Source organism: Linderina pennispora, assembly GCF_002104995.1.
Source record: "Linderina pennispora strain ATCC 12442 chromosome Unknown DL89scaffold_2, whole genome shotgun sequence".
NCBI lineage: Eukaryota > Fungi > Kickxellomycota > Kickxellomycetes > Kickxellales > Kickxellaceae > Linderina > Linderina pennispora.
The window spans coordinates 1,379,813-1,398,637 of NW_024468250.1; the positions used below are offsets into that span (position 1 = coordinate 1,379,813).

Consider the following 18,825-nt stretch of genomic DNA (forward strand, 5'->3'; position numbering starts at 1 on the left):
TATTTTTAGTAAATTTCCCTTTTGACAATCCAAACCACATGGCAGAACCTGCACAACGCAAAGAAAAAAAAGATCTTTCTGGCGGTTTGAATTGGATTGCGAAAATATGTGTGCTAGCTGGCTGCACAATATTATCCTAGACAATACTGCTAATCGACAATGCCAAAGTCACGTCAGTGGTGTGTGTATCTTTCGCTCCTGCGAGCACCAGCGGAATTGTATAAAGCGAATTGACAGACACCGGGCTTCCAGTATTCGGCATCGCAACCTTCTACTCACGATTTTATCCCTTACCCAATTGCATTTTTGGCTGGTCCAAACATCTTTCACGCACTGCAAAAAATGAAATTCCTCTCTGCACTCACATACGCTCCATTCCTGCTGACGGGGCTCGCCTCAGTGGCGAATGCGCACACGTACTTGCGCAACCTCACGATGAACGGTGTAAAATACACCGAGGGTCAGTGCATTCTGCCGTATGTGGGCGACCGGATTCAGCCAGTCTTGAATCCGACTAGCCAGGACATGATGTGCCGGACGCAGGACAAGAATCTGACAGCCTCGATGACGTGCCCGATCAAGGCCGGCTCGACAATCACGGTTGAGTGGCACTGGCTCGAGGACTTCCCGAACGATGTGATTTCGTTCAACCATCTGGGTCCGTGCATCGCCTACATGGCGCCTCTGGAAAGCAAGGGCCACGGCGATGTGTGGTTCAAGATCTTCGAGGAGGGCTATGACCCCGCGACAAAGAAGTGGTGTGTGGACAAGATCCGCGAGAAGGCTGCGCACGGCCAGTGGAACATCACTATCCCCGCGGATATCAAGCCTGGGGACTATATGATCAGAACAGAGATCATTGCCCTGCACGAGGCATACAGAGAGAACGGCGCGCAGTACTATCCCAACTGCATCCAGGCGCGTATCCAGGGAAGCGGCAGTGCTACGCCCAAGGGATATGCAATTCCGGGAATCTACAATGCAACTGATGCAGGCATTATGTTTGATCTCAAGAAGCCGTACACGTCGTACCCGATCCCGGGCCCGCCGCTGTACAAGAGCGGCAGTGCCGACACTAACCAGAGGGTTGCATATTCATCGCAGGCTGGCACACCGACTCCGACACCTACTGCTGTTCCGTATGCGACACAGTCAAAGGTGTATGCTGCCACCTCATCAGCCGTCCACAGGTGCGCCGCTTGAAATGCATTTATTATAACGAAGTGTTCAGGAATACAACGTCTATTTAACCAAATCTGATGCTGCAGCTGCAAGGAACATTCTTGCGGCATTCATGCATGAGTGGCTGTTGGCTCCAGCGTGCCAATTATCGATACCAGCACCTGCATGATGTCTAGATCCAGCAGCCTGCTCAATGCAGGGCAGTCAGACAATGCTTATCACGATCAGTGCTCAAGAGCTCTGTTGATCAGCAGCAACGGCACTGCGTTTGGAGCCCTTCTCTTCAATGGTTCAGACACGCTCTTCTCATAGTCTCCTCCATGCCAGGCTTTCTAGTCGGATTCCATCCAAATTCACTAGTTCTCTGTGGATTTACTATTTACATAGCTTCAGCAGCAATATCCACAGCAGTGTTACTCATCGGCACCAAAATGGTGTATACAAAGCCATCGCTGTGGCGGAACTTTGTGTTTCAAATACTCTTGCTGATCCAGATCCCCAGCGTCATTCGGTTCACGGTCCGTGCGGTGACGATCAAAAGCACGCTGACAAACGAGGCCGTGTGCCGAGCATTGGGGGGCGATAAACCACATCTCAGCGCTGCTGCCTGCATACATGGCAGTCTACTGTGTCGTGTATTTGCAGATGATCACGGTATACTGGGTGTCGATGGAGAAGCAATGGCCGCATGTGCTTTTGCTTGGCAGCAGTGCGTTGTGTATCATTGTGCCGAACATCGTGTACTTGTGCTTGAGCTGGCAGAGGCTAGGGCTGCCGTCGGATTGCGAAGAGCCACTTGTACCCACCAAACGCGATTTTGTGTTCAGGATTCTGACAATGTCGGTGTGGACGTATATTCCCGGCGTGGTTGGAATCTGCTCGATGGCGATGTGCATATTGTGCGGACGACACACAAGACCAGTCGGACAATGGGAGCGGCCAATGCAGAGTGGGCTGGCTCGAATCTTCTGGCAAAGCGGCACGGAAACGCGATGCTGCTAAACCGCACACTGTATGTGGTCGTGGTACTGCCAGTGACACCGGTCCTGGACCTGTGGTTCAACCAGGCGCTAGTCATTGTCCGGTACTATTCGCAAAAGAAAATGCTGGCCATGGAGTACGTTAATTCTGGGCTGTTTTCGCTGATGGCGGTGTTCCTGGGGACATCGTTCTTTATCAATCCTGGTGTGAGGCAGCAGTTACGCGAGCAATTCAGGCCCAGATAAAATGGTGTGCGTGGGCTCTGTGGAGCTGAATGTGCCAGGCAAGCGGTGTGGCTGGGCTGATTGCCAGGCACGGTAGGAGAAAACGATACTCGCTAATATCCTTCCAAGGTTCAGCAATACACGATGAGCCGGCCGCAAAGTATCGCTCTGGGGTAGGGAGTCCAGGCAGGTGCATGGATGCTTAGGACTGCATGGAACCTGCAGGCGAATGATCCGTCTGATCTAGGCTCTAAGCACAGAAATGCGCTGGCCGTAAGAAAGGCGTGGCATAAACCCAAGGATATTTAGTAAAAAGGAGGATTGCGAGATTTGAAATTCAGTTCAGGAGCATATTTGCAAAGCAGGAGCACATTCCATTGCACAGTTTTTCTATTCTCGCTTACCTAATTTCTACATTTTTCAGCACACTTTGGTTCATGTATGGATGAGCAAGGATGGATAAGAGACAAGCGAGGGTCGCCGATGATCAAAGACTATCCAGAGTATCTGCACACATTATCGCTGGTGATGTTCATACTGGCGGCGACAGTAGGGTTCCTGGGGCTTGTGTTCGGGCTAGTGGTAATACAGATGAACAGGAAAATCTGGAAAAACACGATATTCCGTGTTCTGGTTGTGGTGCAGGCGATCAACGGGATCCGGTTCACACTGGCGACACTGATAACGGTGCCACATGTTAAAGGCACAGATGCTATGTGCCGGGTGATTCTTTTTGTGTGCGGAGTGACGACAATGCTGCCGATATACCTGACGACATTCTGTGTTGTGTACATACAGCTGCTGGTGATCCACCAGATATCGCCGTCGAAGCGTCGGACAGCCCGGATAAGCATGCTGACATTCGGCGTGCTGTGTTCGGTGGTCCCACAGTCGATATTCCTGTTTCTGTCGCACCGCGCCATGGACATTACATCGTTCTGCTATCTCCCGCTGATCCCGACCAAGCGACAATTCATCGCGATCACACTGTCGTACTCAATATGGAGTCTGATTCCGGGCATCGTGGGGCTAGTTAGCATGGGGATGACTTTGTGGCATGTGTTCCGGACATCGCGGCGGGTGAGCCAGTTGCTGATCGCCACCAGCAGGCAGACGGATGGCATGGATTTCGAACTGGCGCGACACAGCAACACACTGCTGCTGAACAAGACAATGTGGACGGTAGTGTGGTTCCCGGTGGCGCCAATTCTGGCAGAGTGGTTCAACGTCATCCGACTGCCACTGAACTATTACGAGCACGATGTGGATAACTGGAGAGAGTACCTGGCGATTGCGCTGGCATGCTCAATTTCGTTTGTGCTTGGGATTGCGATTGTGGTGAATCCGGCGGTCCGGGCAGTGGTTAGCGAGCGGAGGCATCGGCGGCAGCGGGAGAAGCTCGAGGCAGAGGCCAGCATGGTGGCATCGGTGTCAGTGCATTCGATGGTATTGTAGCCACGGGACCAGGAGGTGTCAGGTGGCAGCTATCCTGCCAAGGCCTTTTTGCGGTGCGACTGGGTTGATGAACCGCTTAGATTTTTATCCTAATGGCATTTGCTTATTTTTTTTCTCCAAAGCACAGTTAGTCCGAATTGGCAATTAGCCACTGGATTCTTTTTCTTTTCTCTTTTTTCCCACCTTTCAAACATTCAGTTTTTACTTTTCTGTTTCGAAGAGCACCGATGAGTTCGACGCAAAACGCTGCGAACAACACGAACGTTTCAGAGCAGGCCAGAAAGAGGCAGACACGCAGAGACGAGGTAAAGATAGGATATTTCCGGAAAGGTGGTTCCCCTCCCCTGGTGTGAATAATTCAGTTTTCCACTCCTTGGCAAAAAAAACAGTTCTTGCAGGGGCTAATTGCAGAATTCAAGGTAGATAATTCGCAAGAAGGCCGAGGCAGACCTCAACAAGAAGATGAGCCAGAACCGCAACAGACCAGGGCCTCCGGGCAGTGGTGAGGCACCGCAGGCAGCGGCAGCGGCATCCCGCGGCAAGCGGGCGGCAGCGGGCACAGTAGCGGCGCTGCGACCAGCACCGGCGCTGACGGTGCGCGACGGGATTTCAATCACGGAGGCAGCGCAGCTGATGGCAGCGAAGCGGGCTGACAGCGTGCTGGTGGTGGACGACGACGAGCGGCTGGCAGGGATCTTCACGGCTAAGGATGTGGCGTTCCGTGTGGTGGCCGAAGGTCTGGATGCGCGGACCACGCAGGTGCGGGAGATCGCCACACGCGACCCGCTCTGTGTGACTAGCGATACGTCGGCGACGGATGCGCTGAACACGATGGTGGGGCGGGGCTTCCGTCACCTGCCGGTGTGCAACGACGAGGGAGACGTGGTGGGGCTGCTGGACGTGATCCGGTGCATGTATGAGGCGCTGGAGAAGATGGAGCGGGCGTACCAGTCGTCGAAGGCGCTGTATGCGGCAATCGAGGGCGTGGAGAAGGAGTGGAGCGGGCAGTCGGCGCAGATGATGCAGTTTGTGGATACGCTGCGCGAGCGCATGAGCTTCCCGGACATGACGACGGTGATCGACGGCAATGATCCGGTGATTGTGGGTCCCAAGACGCCGGTGATGGAGATTGCGCGGCAGATGCGCGCTAACCGCGTCACGGCGAGCCTGGTGGTGGACGACGAGTCGGGCGCCATAGCCGGAATCTTCACCAGCAAGGACATTGTGCTGCGAGTGATTGCGGCGGGGCTGGATCCGCGCACATGCAGTGTGGTGCGGGTGATGACTCCACACCCCGACACTGTCGCGCCGCAGACGTCGCTGGTGGATGCGTTGAAGCGCATGTACGAGCGGCACTACCTGAATCTGCCGGTGGTGGCCGAGGACTCGGGCGAGATCCTGGGGCTGGTGGATGTGCTGCGGCTGTGCTACGCGACGCTGGAGCAGATGAAGTCCATCCAGGGCGCCAACGCCGACGACCCGGCGGGCCCGGGCGGCCCGATGTGGTCGCGGTTCTTCAGCGGCAACCTGCCGGCAGAGCTGGGCGGCGCCGGCTCGACGCTCAGCGACTCGATGCATCCGTCGCAGACCGCGTACTCGCACACGGCGCCGTCGTTTGTCGACGGCACTGCGCGGCTCGCGTCGGAGATCTACCCGAACGAGTCGGCATCGATGATTGAGGACATTCACTCAGCCGTCAACTCACGCGTGGGCGAGCAGGACCCGTATGCGTTCCAGTACCAGCAGGACCCGAACTATGCGCAGGCCCAGTATGCGGCGTTCAACCAGCAGATGCTGATGCAGCAGCAGGCGCAGCAGCAGATGATGCAAATGCCGCAGGCCTACTCGAACCTGGGCAGCGCCGCCGTGTTCATCCAGCCGGGCATGCCGACTGCGTCGCATACGGGCTCGGGCTCGATGCTGCAGTCGCAGGCTCAGTTCTCGAATGCCCCGAGGGCCACTACGTGTTCAAGCTCAAGACCCCGTCGGGCAAGACCCACCGCTTCACTGCCCCGGCCAACGACTTGGACTTTGTGCGTGTCACATGCGTCAAGAGGCTCTTGTCCGAGGGTGTGACTGACGCGCAGGCGCTGGTCGACGAGTCGGGGCTGGCATACATCGACGACGAGGACGACTTTGTGCATATCACCAGTGCCGCTGATCTGGCCGACGCCATTGATCTGGCGAACCGCGAAGGCAAGGGCCGCGTGCTGCTGCAGATCAACCCGCGTGCGCTGGCCTACCAGACCGCCGCAACCAAGGAGCCCGCCGAGCTTCCTGTGCAGGAGCTGGGTCCGCTGGGCATCCCCGAGAAGTACCTGGTGCCTACGGCCGTCGGCGGCGGCTTTGTGACTGCGCTGTTCTGCGTGTGGCTGGCCATGAAGCTGTCCAAGAACTAGGTCTTTTGCTTTCTTTTGTTTTCATGTTATTGAGAAGTCCCCTTTCTAGAAGTCAAAAGATGCTACGCCAGGTACATGCGAGGGACCCTGTATAGAGTACACTGTTCGTTAGAGCCTCCGGGCTCGCCGCGTGTCGGCCGAGCGGACTGCGTTCTGGCACGTGCAGCAGACAAGGAAGGCCGCGTAGATACCGGCTGCTACAAAGCATGCGTGTCCGACCGCCTTGGGGTCCGCTGGGTCCTCTGTCGAGCTCGTCAGCTCGTGCACCTCGGCCTTGAACAGCGCTCCCAAGATGAGCAGAAAGATAATTCCAAACACCGACAGAATCTGGCACGTCGTAGCGCAACCGGGCGAAATGAAAGCGAGCTGCATGATTGAAAGACGAAAATAGTGCGAATTAGAAGAGATTGAGCGGAGAAGTAAATGCAAAGGAGGGAGGAAAGGAACATATGAGCCGGTCAAGGCCTGTTGCTGCATCACCGCGGGTGCCCAGTAATCAACAGTGTCAAAGCCCTGGTAAAATTTTTCAAAGTGCCGCACACCTGCGTGCGCTTTAATTTTCGGGTCCAGCCAGCCAGCCCAGCTGACGCGAGCTCCGTTCGTGTTTGGTTTACTTTGTTTCTCTTCTTTCTTGGCCACCGGCATTTGTTTCCTTTCCAAATTAATCGGGGCCTAACCTTATTACATTCTACACATTTTTGCACTCCATGGACGGCTCAATAAGACACGCAGCCGCCAAACACCGGCACTGCCCCTACACACGCAATCGGCATTCGCTGACTGACCAGGCAATTAGACTATACCAGCGTATCAGCCGGCCCTTCCTCACCCGCCGCCCCTTGCTAGGCTCCGACACCGACGCATTCAGCGTTCCCTGGCACACCGAGGAGCGCGAGATCGCCGAGCTCAGAGAGGAGCTGCGGGAAGCCCAGCAGGCGGCCAAGGCATTTGATGCTCGCCAGGCGTCCGTATCTGAGCCGTTCGAGGCTGTGTTTGACACTGCGCGGAGGCTTGCCGAAGAGCGGTCTGTGCCGAGCCTCAAGGGCAAGGAGCCGGAGGTTGGCTCTGGTGAAGAGCCCACGGACCGTGATGCCGGCAGCAAGGGTGTATATGTGAATGAGCAGGCGGTTGTTGCTGCTGGCTATGAGGATGGCGAAGATCTGGAGGACATTGACTATGTGCCGGATGATGAGACCGATGAAGAGGAGGAGGAGTTGCTGCAAGATATTGAACCGATCGATGAGGCTGAGGAAGTGACTGTAGGCGGATGCGAGAGGGCAGTGGATCGCAGGCTAGCAAGCCGGCTCCTGAAGTCGTTCTTAGTCCACCGGAGCCGCCGAAACATGAGGCTGTTAGCGCGACTAGCGAGTCTGGAGAGGATGAGTCTGAGGAGGACAAGGCCTGAAGAGAGTGAGGAAAACGAGGACACACCTGATCAGCGATAATGCTAGTCAGTCTGAGTCTGAGGCTATTGCCGAAGCCATTGCTGAAGAGGCTGCTGATGGTTTCTGCTCCCGAAGAGTCCTCCGAGCAGGCTTCTGAAGAGGATATCGAGGCTGAGCCGGCGTCCGAGGATGGTACGCCGATTCTGATCAAGTCCATGTCGAGGTTATAATCGAGTCTGACAGTGGCGACTAGCGCTGACGAAGATGCCGATGAGAACATCGATGGATAGCATTGACGAAGGCGTCGCCGAGCCCATATGTGGGATACCGAATGCTGCGGATTCGGACCAGGTGGCTGAAGAAGTGATTGCTGCTGATTCGGATTCGCTCCAGCAACCCAGCGACGGCGAGGAGACTGACGTGATTGAGGGTGATTCAGAGTCCGCCGATGACGACCAGTCCTCACCAGCCGCATGATGAGACTGAGCACATTCAGCCAGAGTCTAGACCGATACAGTGGTCACTTGCTTAAGAGCGTGATCGTCGTTCCTTGGTCAGCTTGCTGCATCCGCGCCCAGTTACGCACAGCAACAGCAGCAACTACCAACAGCAGCAGCAGCAAGAACGCATTGAGGATGGGCAGTATGACAGCGATAAGGCGGTTGAGACTGAGGCCTGATAGTGAGCGATCTGAGGAAGATGCCGCTGCCTACGGCGAGGAGCCCACTGAAGAATTGTCTGCGGAAGAACCCTATGAGCAGAGGCACGACCGCAGCAGCGAGGTCCGCGAATCGATGTTTGCGTCCCTCAAGCGCCAGCTCAGCGAGGCTTCTGAGCCACAGTTACCCAAGCGCAGCTACCAACCATCTACCATTAGGTGCAGCAGAACCAGCAAGCAGAGCCTGACCGAGCGGCACCCTCCAGAAGAATACCCGGCCGTTCCCGCACGTTCCGCGCACATTTTTAGACTTGACGAGGCCGCTTACGCCTTTCTCGAAGCGGTTTAGGGCAGCCGGCCAAGACAAACCCATCCAGGGCCACACATCAGTGCCTATGGTTGCCTACCAAGCCAGCGCCAGCACCAGCAGTCAAATCAATGTCAGACCAGGTCTTGTCCAATGCGGACCCATCTACCAACACGACGATCACTGCTGCGTCGCTTGGCCTGGGACCACTGGGGGGCTCGGCCCGCGCACACTGCACGCGCCTGCCCAAGAAGACAAAGGCGTACTACGGATCGGGATACGGCTCGCGTAGTCTGCCATACGTGTTCCGCGCGTCACGCAGCGCACCTGCAGTTGCCACAGCTGGATCACGCAGCTCAACTGCAGTGACAGGGGATCCTGATGGCCCAGCAGCGTCTGAGCCCAAGGGCAGTATCACAGCACGGAAGATTCCTTGATATCATCAGCGAGATACCGCCAGCACGGTCAGCAGGCAGCTCTGGAGTCGCGGGGCATGCCTAACCCGTACGAGATCGTTGCCTCACACCCTGGGCTGATCCGGAACACGAGTGCACAGCGTCAGGCGGGTGCTGGATTCCTGCCAGTGCCCGTTTGCCGGAGCTTGCACGAGAAGTCCTCCAGCAATGCAGCAAGGAGCAAGGCAAGCGTCGCTTTTGGAGTCGATTCAGTCAGCTGCCCCGCCCGAGATCCAGTCGCTGATCGCCAAGGACCAAGGAGGATATGCCACCGGTGGCTTCAAAGCCGGATACTGAGAGCAAAAAGACAGAGGCTTCTAGCCTGGCCCCGCTGGTTGCTCCTGCACCGGTCAAGGAGAAGTCAGCCGAGGCTACTGTGTTGCCATCTAAGGCCTGAGAAGTCCAGCAAAGCCTGAGAAGTCAGCGTTGCCTGCCTTTGCACCAGAAACCAAGAAGGCGCAGGATCTGGCAGTTGCCCCAGCAAAGGATGCCGTAGGTTCAAGCCGCAGATGCCATCGGCCATTACCACGAGGCCTCAACCAGTGACGGTGCGGGCACTGACGGCCGGCCAGTCGCAGTTACCGCAGTTCTCGTTTACACTCCAAGTACCGGAGTTGGCCAAGACCCCAGTGAAGCGCAAGATCTCCCAGATGGACGCGTCTGAGCTCCCGGCCTTTGATTTCACTCTAGGAGTAAAGCGGCAAGCGGTTGACCCGCCAAAGTCTACGGCAGCCACTGCCACGCCACCTGTGCAGGACCCTTGGAACCAGCCCGCAGCAGCGAAGAGCAACCAGTGGAAGTGCTCCATCTGCGACTGCGTGAGTCCCGATTCGGCAGACAAATGCATTGTCTGTGAGGGTCCAAAGCCCACGTCTGCCCCTGCTGCGAAGACCTTGCCTGCTTCTGTTGAGAACCCGGTGCAGGATCTTTGGAGCCAGCCTGCAGCAGTGAAGAACGGTCAGTGGAAGTGCAGTGTTTGTGACCTGCTGAGTCCCGACTCTGCCGACAAATGTACTGTCTGTGAGGCTCCGAAGCCCGGACCAACTCCAGTTGCTCCTACTCCTGCTCCCGCTCCGGACTGCCCCGATAAACGATGTGTGGAAGCAAGCCTATGGTGAAGAGTGGTGAGTGGGTTTGCTCGCTGTGCAGTCTCAAGAGCCCCGGACTCTGCTGACAAATGCATCGTCTGCGAGGCTCCGAAGCCTGGATCAGCACCAGCTGCTCCTACTCCTGCTCCCGCTCCGACTGCCCTGATAAACGATGTGTGGAAGCAGCCTGCGGTGAAGAATGGCGAGTGGGTGTGCTCGCTGTGCAGTCTCAAGAGCCCCGGACTCTGCTGACAAATGCATCGTCTGCGAAGCACCAAAACCCAGATTAGCTCCAACTGCGCCAGCTGCTAGCACCACTGTCCAGCCATCGGCCGGTTGGGGACAGCCCTCGCTCGGGACTGACGAGTGGAAATGCCCCACCTGCGACTGCAAAAGTCCTACATCGTCAAACAAGTGCATTGTGTGCGAGGCACCAAAGCCAGCGCCTGCTCCGGTTGCTCCGACGAACGACATCTGGAAGCAGACTGCAGTAGTGAAGACCGGCCAGTGGAAGTGCAGTGTGTGCGATCTCCTGAGTCCAGACTCGGCTGACAAGTGCACTGTCTGTGAAGCGCCTAGGCCCGGATCCAAGCCCGTCCAGCCCCTAGCCGCACCCGTGCCGGCTTCTTCATCCAAGAGCTTCTGGGGGCAGCCATGTGCTCAAAGCCGACGAGTGGAAGTGCCCGACATGTAGCTGCACAAGCCCAAAGTCTGCCAGCAAGTGTGTTGTGTGCGAGGCCCCGAATCCCGCAGCAGGCAGCGGAAAAGCCGCCGGTATCCATCAGGGACCGCGTCAAGACCTTTGAGGCAGCCAAATTGCCGCTCGTTTAACTTCGACCTGGACGTCAAGAGTAAGCCGACGCCGCCATTCCTGTCGAGCGGCTTTGGGTCACCCTGCAAGCACCGACTCGGGCAACGCTTTCCAGTCGGCGGCACTGGTGGATGGCGAGTGGAAATGCGCGCTGTGCGGGCTCAAGAAGCCCCAGGGATACAGTAGAGTGCACGGTGTGCGGCACAGCAAAAAAAATGAGGACCTCACCATACATGCTCCTCCCACGCCGCACTGTTTTTACGTTGTTGCTTTCATGTCCGATGTTTGGGAAATACAGTTGTTCCTTTTTCGCCTTCCAGGAGCGTAGAATGGCGATTGGTGCACATTTGGGGAGCGCCACGGACACGCATGTACCTCAACCGCCAAAGAGTGCAAATGCGGCACTGGCTGGGCCTGCTGCCCGCCAACACCATCGGAGATGTGCGCCGGGAATTGCCAGAGGGACGTGGGCGTGGAGGAGTGTTCGCGCAGCCAAGGCGCCTAGGTTCAATTAGGTAATCTGATCCTGGGTAGGGTGCTGCTGCCGAGCTGTACAGTCGGCATTAGGCCGGTGGTAATTGGAGGGGGTGGTGGAAAGACATTAGCTTACAGGCGTTCAGTTTTTTTTTTTTTAAATTTCCTCTTGCCGGGCGATTTTTCTGTCCCTCTCTCCATTGCGCTATCTCAGCTTTATTCGTACCTCAGCACTTTTCTCTCTTTGCCGTGCTCCTCATTTTTCTATAACCGCTGTGCACCGATTCCCCCACCACTCTACCTTCCTGTTCTGGATCTGCATCGAAACCGCACGGTAGAGGCTTGGTTCCATATTTCCTTTTACCGGCGACCAGGGTCTAGCTTTTCTTTTTATAGCACGCCATCTTGCGGGATACAGGCGCGGCTTCATTCACAGAACCGCCTTTTACACAGCTACGCACTGCGCATTCACAGGACACGGGCTTTGGCATTTAGACATGAGTGGCTCACACCAGGCCTGGGTGCTGTCGATGACGTCTGGGGTTGCGTCGGCGCTGGGAGGTACGTACTTTATTGTCTGCGAGCCATTTGGTTTTTGAGGGTGGGGCAGGAGCTGGGGTTGTGCCACCAGGGTGAAGGGCGATCTGGCCGCGTCCTATCGTCCCTCAATCACCATCTGCTCCGAAAAGGGCACATGACAGTAACGTGTGTACCCGACGCATTATTAATCCCTCCAATCTATGTAGCAGCGATGCTGTACTTGGACCCATTGCTGCACAAGCTCGGTATACCAGAGCATGTAAACATACTGGAGTCGCACACAGTTCTATCGGCACTGCTAGCAGGGGCGTCAGGAATCATGGCGTACACGAGCATCAGCTCACTGACCGGCGAATCGATCGACTACCTGGCGCAGTACAAGGGGTGGCCGATTGCCCAGCAGTACCCGGGCGCAGTATCGGCGGTGTTGTTTTTGCTGGGCGCGCACCTGAACCTGCTTCTGGTGAAGGTCGTAGCGTATGTAATGCCGAGTGACTCGCCGATCAAGCACTCGTGTGCATCTCACTCGCCCAGCGAGGAGGAGCTGCAGGTTGGCGCATCGCACGGTAGAGATCCATCGACAGGAAACACGAGCACTCGCAGTCTGGTGGGAACGCCAGCAGGTATAGATGAGCGGCAGCCGCTACTGAGCAACATCGCCAGCGTACAGCCGAGTCCGCTAGTCAACCGGTTTGTGACGCCAATGGACAGCATGAGCAACTTTGACGGCGATATTACGGCCATGGCAGCAACCGACCGGGACGACAGTTCGCCTGAGGTTGTGCTGCGACACCACCATCGTTGCGACTGCCATTGTGCGTCCGAGTGTCCTGACTTGTACATCCCTGGGCGCAACGGCGAGTGCGAGTATGCATGCACCAAGAGGGATTGCTACCAGTTTGAGCATTGTCACATCACGCCACTGTACCCACACCCGCATACGCATGGCGTCGAGAACAACGGCATTGAGCAGCTTGCCCACGGTGGGCACTGCTACAGCCCGGTAATCAATGAGAATCCGGGCAAGAGCGCCGACCACCACAACCATAGCCATGTATGTGGCAAGTCGACCACAGCAGCCGGCAGCGTCCATAGCAGTGTGCATATCGAGGAGGTTGACGAGCACCATGCTCATCATCATCATCATCACCACCACCACCACCACCACAATGATGATGATGAGCATGAGACTGAGGGTGACAGCAGGACAGCGGCCGAAATCAGCACTCAGCACCACAGACTGCTACTGCATGTCGGCCTGCAGACCGCTGTAGCGATTGCGCTGCACAAGATCCCTGAGGGACTGATTATCTACATGTCTCGACGCGCATCACCCAAGCTGGGCGTGTCAGTAGCGGCGTCACTGTTCTTCCATAACCTTCCCGAGGGCCTGATGCTGGCGTTGCCGCTGTTCCTGGCCACGGGCCGACGGACGCAGGCATTCCTGGTGTCGTCACTGATGGGCGCAGTACCGCCATTTATTGGAGCCACAATCGGGTGGTTTATTGTCGACGATGTGCTGGACGACGGGGCAAGTCTCGCAGGCGTGTTTGGCGTGGCGTTTGGTATCATCGCAGGCATGATGAGCATGGTGGCTCTCAACGGAATGCTCCCGACTGCACGGATCTACGACAAATCCGGGAATGTTGTTGCATGGTGGTTCGCGTTTGGCATCGCGGCGATGCTGTTTGCTAACTCGACTCTTAAATGATAACTAAGAGTCCCGCGCTGGTAGATAATAATATATTCTGCTGAGACTTGAGGCTTTTTGTTGCTGGGACTTGCGAGGTGGGATAGTAGCGGCCCGCTTGTCCCGACACCATCGACAATGTGCAGCTTATTGAGTCGTTTGGATGCCTCCCAGCTTGCGCTGTCGTGACCGCTGTCATGTGCCGCCTTTTTAGTGGCGATGGCATTTCTCTCGCGTAACACCCAGCAATAAAACTGTTGCAATTGTCGTTGATTGTATTGTCTTTAGGTGGGTGTTTATCAGCGCTGAGCACCATCTGGCCGCTTTTGCAGCGTTCGTCTGGATACCACTTGCAAACTCTAGTCGCCGGAGGGCTCAACAGACTGCCCCTCAAGCAGTTTGACTGGGTGGCCTGACACCGAACTCCCAGGCCGTACGGTTGAGGCATAGCGGCAGATATGTCTGAGCAGCTGTGGTTGTATGGCGAATGCACTATGCCGAGTAGGCGATGGCCACTGGTCTTCTGGGGACTCTGTACGTCGATCCAGGGAGTCAGCGTAGCCAATACAATAGCATGGCCCCCACCAAGAGTGGGTTGTGTACCCGGTATGAATCAGGGAATTTGATCGTCCTGCCATGTGGTGAGGTGCTGCCTATCCATAGAGGAGCTGGCCAACAGGCACATCCCGGCGCCTCCCTGCCTCTGCTCAGCTTCCTCGCACATTGGATTTATTTACCTACACAAGCAAATGACTCTTGGGAGTACCCGCAAGCGCTTCAGCACCATCCTGCGGCGCAAAGAGCGCCTGCCTCTGTCGGCGGTCATTGACAACTCGACGCGTGCCAGCAGCACCGACGGCTCCACAGCCCCATCCAATGCCCTGGCCCGGACCCAGATGGTTGGGTCGGCGACCTCCGAGGACATCTTTGTGGTCCGCATGACAGCGTGGAGGCGGCTGGTGAAGCTCTACGAAACATACTACCAGAGTATCGTCGCAGCCGAAAAGGCCGCGGCAAAGAACCTTGAAAAGGCACTGGGCGAATTTGCCGTTCCGCTGCAGGGCGAGCACTTTTTCCTGGGCGTCGAGCATCCGGGCGTGCAGAATATAGCCAGCCAGGTCAAGAGCGTGCACGGGAGCTTCATTGCGCAGCAGATGAATCTGGTGCAGACGGTGGAGACAGAGACAATCGAGGGGCTCGGCCAGCTGAGGACGGAAATCAAGGACAACATTAAGCTCTATGTTGACCACATGGCACCGCTGTACAAGCGGCTGAGGCGGCAGGTGAGGGAGGCAGAGCAGTATAAGGAGAAGCTGGCGCGCACCATCGACAACCTGCCAAAGGACATGGATGCATGGCTGGCCCAGCAGCAGGTAAGACGCGAGCTGCGGTACCAGGCGGAATGCGAGAACGCACTGTTCCGCGGCGTCCAGGCCGAACACACGCGTCTGGTAAAGTGGGAGGCAGGATTGGCCGAGCGCCTGACGCGGCTGGTCACGACAACCATGCGCCAGCAGCGATCGGCGGCCACGGCCAATCAGCAGGTCCTGGACAAGTTCCTTGGATACATGGACACGTTCGACGCAAAGCATGAGCTGGAGTCGTTTGAGACGCAGTTCGGCGCAGCACTCCGCAACCCGATGGGTCTGGATGGTACGTCGCATACGAGCAAGTATGACTACATGTACAAGAACCACGAGTACACCGACGTGCTGCTGGAGGGCCCGCTGGAGCGCGAGAAGGGCGTGGTGAAGAAGTTCCACGCGCAGTACGCCGTCCTGACAAAGCTCGGGTTTCTGCACTGCTTTGCCGACCAGCTGTTCCTGCTGGAGACAGATCCCGAGGCGTCGTTCTTTTTGCGCGACTGCAATGTTGGCCCGCTGGACGACAACAACAACTTCACGCTGTTCTTGTCTGACAAGGTCGTGGGGCGGAGCAGGTATGTGTTCAGATCGCACGATCGCGAGGTGATTCGGCAATGGTGGAGCATTATTGACGCAATCATCCGAAGCTCGCCCAGCCCGAACAAGGACGGGACGATTGTGGGCGGGTCGCTACGAGACCCGGAGACCGCGGCTAGGGCCATTGCAATCTCTCACCCCAACACCATGCCGACAGCATCGGGGCTGACAGCCAGCGAGCTGGCGGCCCGCAACCTCGAGGAGGATAATGTCCGACGCAGCATGTCCCGCGATAGCCACTCTGCCGGCCATGTATTGCCGAGGGAGACCAGTGCTCCGCTCCCGCCGCCACCACCACCACCCCGCACTGACTTGCCCAGTCCACAGGAGTTGGGCGAAAAGCCTGGGACCCGGTTCCTTGACCTGAACCATGATATTGATGAGCTGTCGCTGGACGATGTGAAACCCGCCAGCGTAATCATGTCGCCCGCCGAGCCTCAGCAGCAATTCTTTGCAAATTAATATTTCATTTGGGAGCATTTGGTACCTTGCAAGTATAAAATCACTCTACCAGCCACGCTTCTCGAGGCGCTCGTTATCGGCCAGCGAGTCGCAGTTGATGCCCACCATGGCCTCGCCGAGGTCCTCGGAGATCTCCGCCAGGACCTTGGCGTCATTGAAGTGGGTGACGGCCTTGACGATAGCGCGGGCGCGCTTGGCCGGGTTGCCGCTCTTGAAGATGCCGGAGCCGACAAAGACACCGTCGCAGCCCAGCTGCATCATCAGGGCAGCATCGGCGGGGGTAGCAACACCACCGGCGGCAAAGTTGACCACGGGCAGACGGCCAAGGCGGGCAGTCTCCTTGAGCAGCTCGTGCGAGACACCGAGCTCCTTGGCGTAGTTGTACAGCTCCATCTTGGACAGCGACTGCGCGTGCCTGATCTGCTTGGTGACCGTGCGCATGTGCTTGACAGCCTGGACGACGTCGCCGGTGCCAGCCTCGCCCTTGGTGCGGATCATGGCGGCACCCTCGGAGATGCGGCGCAGGGCCTCGCCCAGGTTGCGGCAGCCGCAGACGAACGGCACCTTGAAGTCGTGCTTGTCGATGTGGTAGGTGTCGTCGGCAGGCGTCAGCACCTCGCTCTCGTCGATGTAGTCGACGCCAACAGCCTCGATGATCTGAGCCTCAACAAAATGGCCGATGCGCACCTTGGCCATGACCGGGATCGTGACCGCGTCGATGATCTCCTTGATCATCTGCGGGTCCGACATGCGCGCGACGCCGCCGTCCTTGCGGATGTCGGCGGGCACGCGCTCCAGCGCCATCACGGCACAGGCACCGGCCTCCTCAGCAATGCGGGCCTGCTCGGCGTTGACAACGTCCATGATCACTCCGCCCTTGAGCATCTGGGCCAGACCGGTCTTGACGCTGAACGATCCAGAGTCGTCGACAGTGCCGGCGGCGGGGCCGGTAAGGTTGGTGGCGGTCTTGAAATCGGACATGACTGTTTGATGATGCGGGTAGTACCTGAAAGTAGCAGCTGATTCTGAACAGAAATAAAGAGAAAAGAAATGTGTGATCGGGGACTGGAGGTGCTTCTGGTATCTCCGCCCCCCGACCCACGCCTATATTTATACTTCCGCCGGAGGAGCACTGGAGGAAAAAACTCTAGCCCGTCCCCAGGCATCTCAAAATCAGGCGAGGAGGATCAGGGGAGCGAGGCAATGGCACCACGCTGCGCCGAAGCTTACGGAAATCCTCCCGAGCAGCACCTTTTCGCCCAACTGGCCAGGAACTGTGAGGTTGCGTTCGCCCTTTTTCACACTCTCGGGTAGTACCACAGGGTAGAATCACTCATTACCAGCGATTGTTCTTTGGCGTGAGAAATAATGCCCGTGAGAGGCTGCGGCCAGCGGTTCCGACACCATTACTCAGCACGCATCCTGTTAGTTGCTCATCTGTCCTCTCTGCATGGTAGCGAGTCATATGACCGGCCCTAGCCACCCATGCCTCTTGTCCGCACTTTACCAGGCTTGACTCGGTGCAACCGGTCGGCAGCGGCTGGGGACCGCCCTCCATTCCACTGAGCCAGCGTACAATCCCAATTACCGGCTACGGAATCACGGATCTGGGCTGTACCAGCATGCATATACATGTCGCTCTTTGTTGCCAACTGGATCAATATATTGAACTGGACTATGTCCACACCCGAATATAGCCTTGCTAGTTGCGCCATGGCTTCTTGCGCATTATGCCACGCACACTTGGGCTCATGTACATTGCAATGGCCAAAAACAGCGGCACAGTGAAATAGAGTGCAATGGAGACATATTCAAGCCAGACGTATGGTCTGGGTTGATGGTACCGAAGCGGTATATGGAAAGTAGAGAACCATGTAGCCGTAATCGGCGCAATAGGGCACCATATGGATGTCTTGACTGTTCGCTGCGGTATATTATCGCTCTGTCTGCCATGCATAGCCGGGACCTCGTACTTTAGCACATTCTGCCTCTCCACCAACTGCAACTCCTTTGTTATCCGTCGGATATGAAGTGCAAGCTCTATCATGTTTACAATCCCAACTGCGCCCAGCAAGAGCGCCCACAGCCCCAGACAGCATCCTGATCTGATACGCTTTGCGTGAAGGAACTAGTGGAGTAGTACAGAAATCTTGATTGAACTCTTTTAGCGGCACAAGTGCGACGTAGAGATTTGGGCCGATGATGAATGCGGCGCTGGTCAGTATCAGCAGTATTCGCAGCCACTTTGTATGCGGCGGAATGCTGTGGATGGCGGTCTGTTGGAGAATAATCACAATATAGACACGGGTATGTCGGAATGATAGTTGCCGCGTTGTTGACTATGTGAAAGAACCGGCACAGGCCCTGGTCAGCCGTTCTGGTATTGCTCATGACGACACGGAGAATAAACCGGACCCAAACCACGACCTGGGTAAGGAATAGTGCTTGGAATATAAAGCTCCTCCAGATGTCCCCCCGCGCGTATATGATTACGATACTAGCAGCAACCACTAGGAAGGTAAACAATGCGGCGAGCCCGCAGACTGCTGTCTCATATTCTTGGACGATGTGGACGCGGTCCTAAAATATGTATCTGTGTTATCCCCCATGCATGCCAATGGCTTGATATAGAATATGCAAATGAAGGAAGTAACGGGAAAAGACGCCAAATAGAAGAAAAAGCCGCCCATTTAAATGTTCATGGCGAATTGTGCCTTCGGGCAGCACCGGTGCCGTTTGCAAAACCCAATCCG

The 18,825-nt window shown here is 56.6% G+C and overlaps 10 protein-coding genes across 10 annotated transcripts; 8 read left to right on the top strand and 2 right to left on the bottom strand.

The window, feature by feature from the left end:
- Nucleotides 1-268: 268 nt before the first annotated feature.
- Nucleotides 269-1,240, top strand: DL89DRAFT_265374 (uncharacterized protein). Its single transcript, XM_040886632.1, has one exon. The coding sequence runs from the start codon at nt 343-345 to the stop codon at nt 1,201-1,203; it is 861 nt and encodes a 286-aa protein (XP_040746577.1). The 5' UTR covers nt 269-342; the 3' UTR covers nt 1,204-1,240.
- Nucleotides 1,241-1,478: 238 nt separating this feature from the next.
- DL89DRAFT_309375 (uncharacterized protein) lies at nt 1,479-2,682 on the top strand. Its single transcript, XM_040890945.1, has one exon. It carries the CDS (start codon nt 1,503-1,505, stop codon nt 2,406-2,408), a length of 906 nt encoding a protein of 301 aa, XP_040746578.1. The 5' UTR covers nt 1,479-1,502; the 3' UTR covers nt 2,409-2,682.
- Nucleotides 2,683-4,112: 1,430 nt separating this feature from the next.
- Nucleotides 4,113-6,319, top strand: DL89DRAFT_265375 (CBS-domain-containing protein). Its single transcript, XM_040886633.1, has 3 exons — nt 4,113-4,147; nt 4,266-5,708; nt 5,798-6,319. The coding sequence occupies exons 2-3, from the start codon at nt 4,476-4,478 to the stop codon at nt 6,239-6,241; spliced, it is 1,677 nt and encodes a 558-aa protein (XP_040746579.1). The 5' UTR covers nt 4,113-4,147; nt 4,266-4,475; the 3' UTR covers nt 6,242-6,319.
- DL89DRAFT_265376 (uncharacterized protein) lies at nt 6,240-6,859 on the bottom strand. Its single transcript, XM_040886634.1, has one exon. The coding sequence runs from the start codon at nt 6,611-6,613 to the stop codon at nt 6,350-6,352; it is 264 nt and encodes an 87-aa protein (XP_040746580.1). The 5' UTR covers nt 6,614-6,859; the 3' UTR covers nt 6,240-6,349.
- An 89-nt stretch (nt 6,860-6,948) lies between these two features.
- DL89DRAFT_290967 (uncharacterized protein) lies at nt 6,949-7,646 on the top strand (the record flags this gene model as incomplete). The annotated part of the gene is made up of 2 exons (XM_040890150.1): nt 6,949-7,500; nt 7,533-7,646. 2 exons carry the CDS (start codon nt 6,949-6,951, stop codon nt 7,644-7,646), a joined length of 666 nt encoding a protein of 221 aa, XP_040746581.1.
- Nucleotides 7,647-9,094: 1,448 nt separating this feature from the next.
- Nucleotides 9,095-10,249, top strand: DL89DRAFT_90263 (uncharacterized protein). The gene has a single exon (XM_040892228.1). The coding sequence runs from the start codon at nt 9,556-9,558 to the stop codon at nt 10,162-10,164; it is 609 nt and encodes a 202-aa protein (XP_040746582.1). The 5' UTR covers nt 9,095-9,555; the 3' UTR covers nt 10,165-10,249.
- Nucleotides 10,250-10,952, top strand: DL89DRAFT_90264 (uncharacterized protein). Its single transcript, XM_040892229.1, has one exon. It carries the CDS (start codon nt 10,334-10,336, stop codon nt 10,826-10,828), a length of 495 nt encoding a protein of 164 aa, XP_040746583.1. The 5' UTR covers nt 10,250-10,333; the 3' UTR covers nt 10,829-10,952.
- Nucleotides 10,953-11,571: 619 nt separating this feature from the next.
- On the top strand, nt 11,572-13,747 carry DL89DRAFT_265377 (Zip-domain-containing protein). The gene is made up of 2 exons (XM_040886635.1): nt 11,572-11,980; nt 12,166-13,747. The coding sequence occupies exons 1-2, from the start codon at nt 11,917-11,919 to the stop codon at nt 13,668-13,670; spliced, it is 1,569 nt and encodes a 522-aa protein (XP_040746584.1). The 5' UTR covers nt 11,572-11,916; the 3' UTR covers nt 13,671-13,747.
- A 605-nt stretch (nt 13,748-14,352) lies between these two features.
- On the top strand, nt 14,353-16,333 carry DL89DRAFT_265378 (uncharacterized protein). The gene has a single exon (XM_040886636.1). It carries the CDS (start codon nt 14,399-14,401, stop codon nt 16,070-16,072), a length of 1,674 nt encoding a protein of 557 aa, XP_040746585.1. The 5' UTR covers nt 14,353-14,398; the 3' UTR covers nt 16,073-16,333.
- DL89DRAFT_90273 (pyridoxine biosynthesis protein pyroA) lies at nt 16,096-17,282 on the bottom strand. The gene has a single exon (XM_040892230.1). The coding sequence runs from the start codon at nt 17,051-17,053 to the stop codon at nt 16,118-16,120; it is 936 nt and encodes a 311-aa protein (XP_040746586.1). The 5' UTR covers nt 17,054-17,282; the 3' UTR covers nt 16,096-16,117.
- Nucleotides 17,283-18,825: the final 1,543 nt, after the last annotated feature.

Coding starts and splice junctions, on each gene's coding strand:
- DL89DRAFT_265378 (XM_040886636.1), top strand. CDS start 14,399: ATGACTCTTGGGAGTACCCGCAAGCGCTTCAGCACCATCCTGCGGCGC.
- DL89DRAFT_265377 (XM_040886635.1), top strand. CDS start 11,917: ATGAGTGGCTCACACCAGGCCTGGGTGCTGTCGATGACGTCTGGGGTT. Junction 11,981..12,165: donor GGTTGCGTCGGCGCTGGGAG/GTACGTACTTTA, acceptor CAATCTATGTAG/CAGCGATGCTGTACTTGGAC.
- DL89DRAFT_90263 (XM_040892228.1), top strand. CDS start 9,556: ATGCCATCGGCCATTACCACGAGGCCTCAACCAGTGACGGTGCGGGCA.
- DL89DRAFT_265376 (XM_040886634.1), bottom strand. CDS start 6,613: ATGCAGCTCGCTTTCATTTCGCCCGGTTGCGCTACGACGTGCCAGATT.
- DL89DRAFT_309375 (XM_040890945.1), top strand. CDS start 1,503: ATGCCAGGCTTTCTAGTCGGATTCCATCCAAATTCACTAGTTCTCTGT.
- DL89DRAFT_90264 (XM_040892229.1), top strand. CDS start 10,334: ATGGCGAGTGGGTGTGCTCGCTGTGCAGTCTCAAGAGCCCCGGACTCT.
- DL89DRAFT_265374 (XM_040886632.1), top strand. CDS start 343: ATGAAATTCCTCTCTGCACTCACATACGCTCCATTCCTGCTGACGGGG.
- DL89DRAFT_90273 (XM_040892230.1), bottom strand. CDS start 17,053: ATGTCCGATTTCAAGACCGCCACCAACCTTACCGGCCCCGCCGCCGGC.
- DL89DRAFT_265375 (XM_040886633.1), top strand. CDS start 4,476: ATGGCAGCGAAGCGGGCTGACAGCGTGCTGGTGGTGGACGACGACGAG. Junction 5,709..5,797: donor CGAACCTGGGCAGCGCCGCC/GTGTTCATCCAG, acceptor GAATGCCCCGAG/GGCCACTACGTGTTCAAGCT.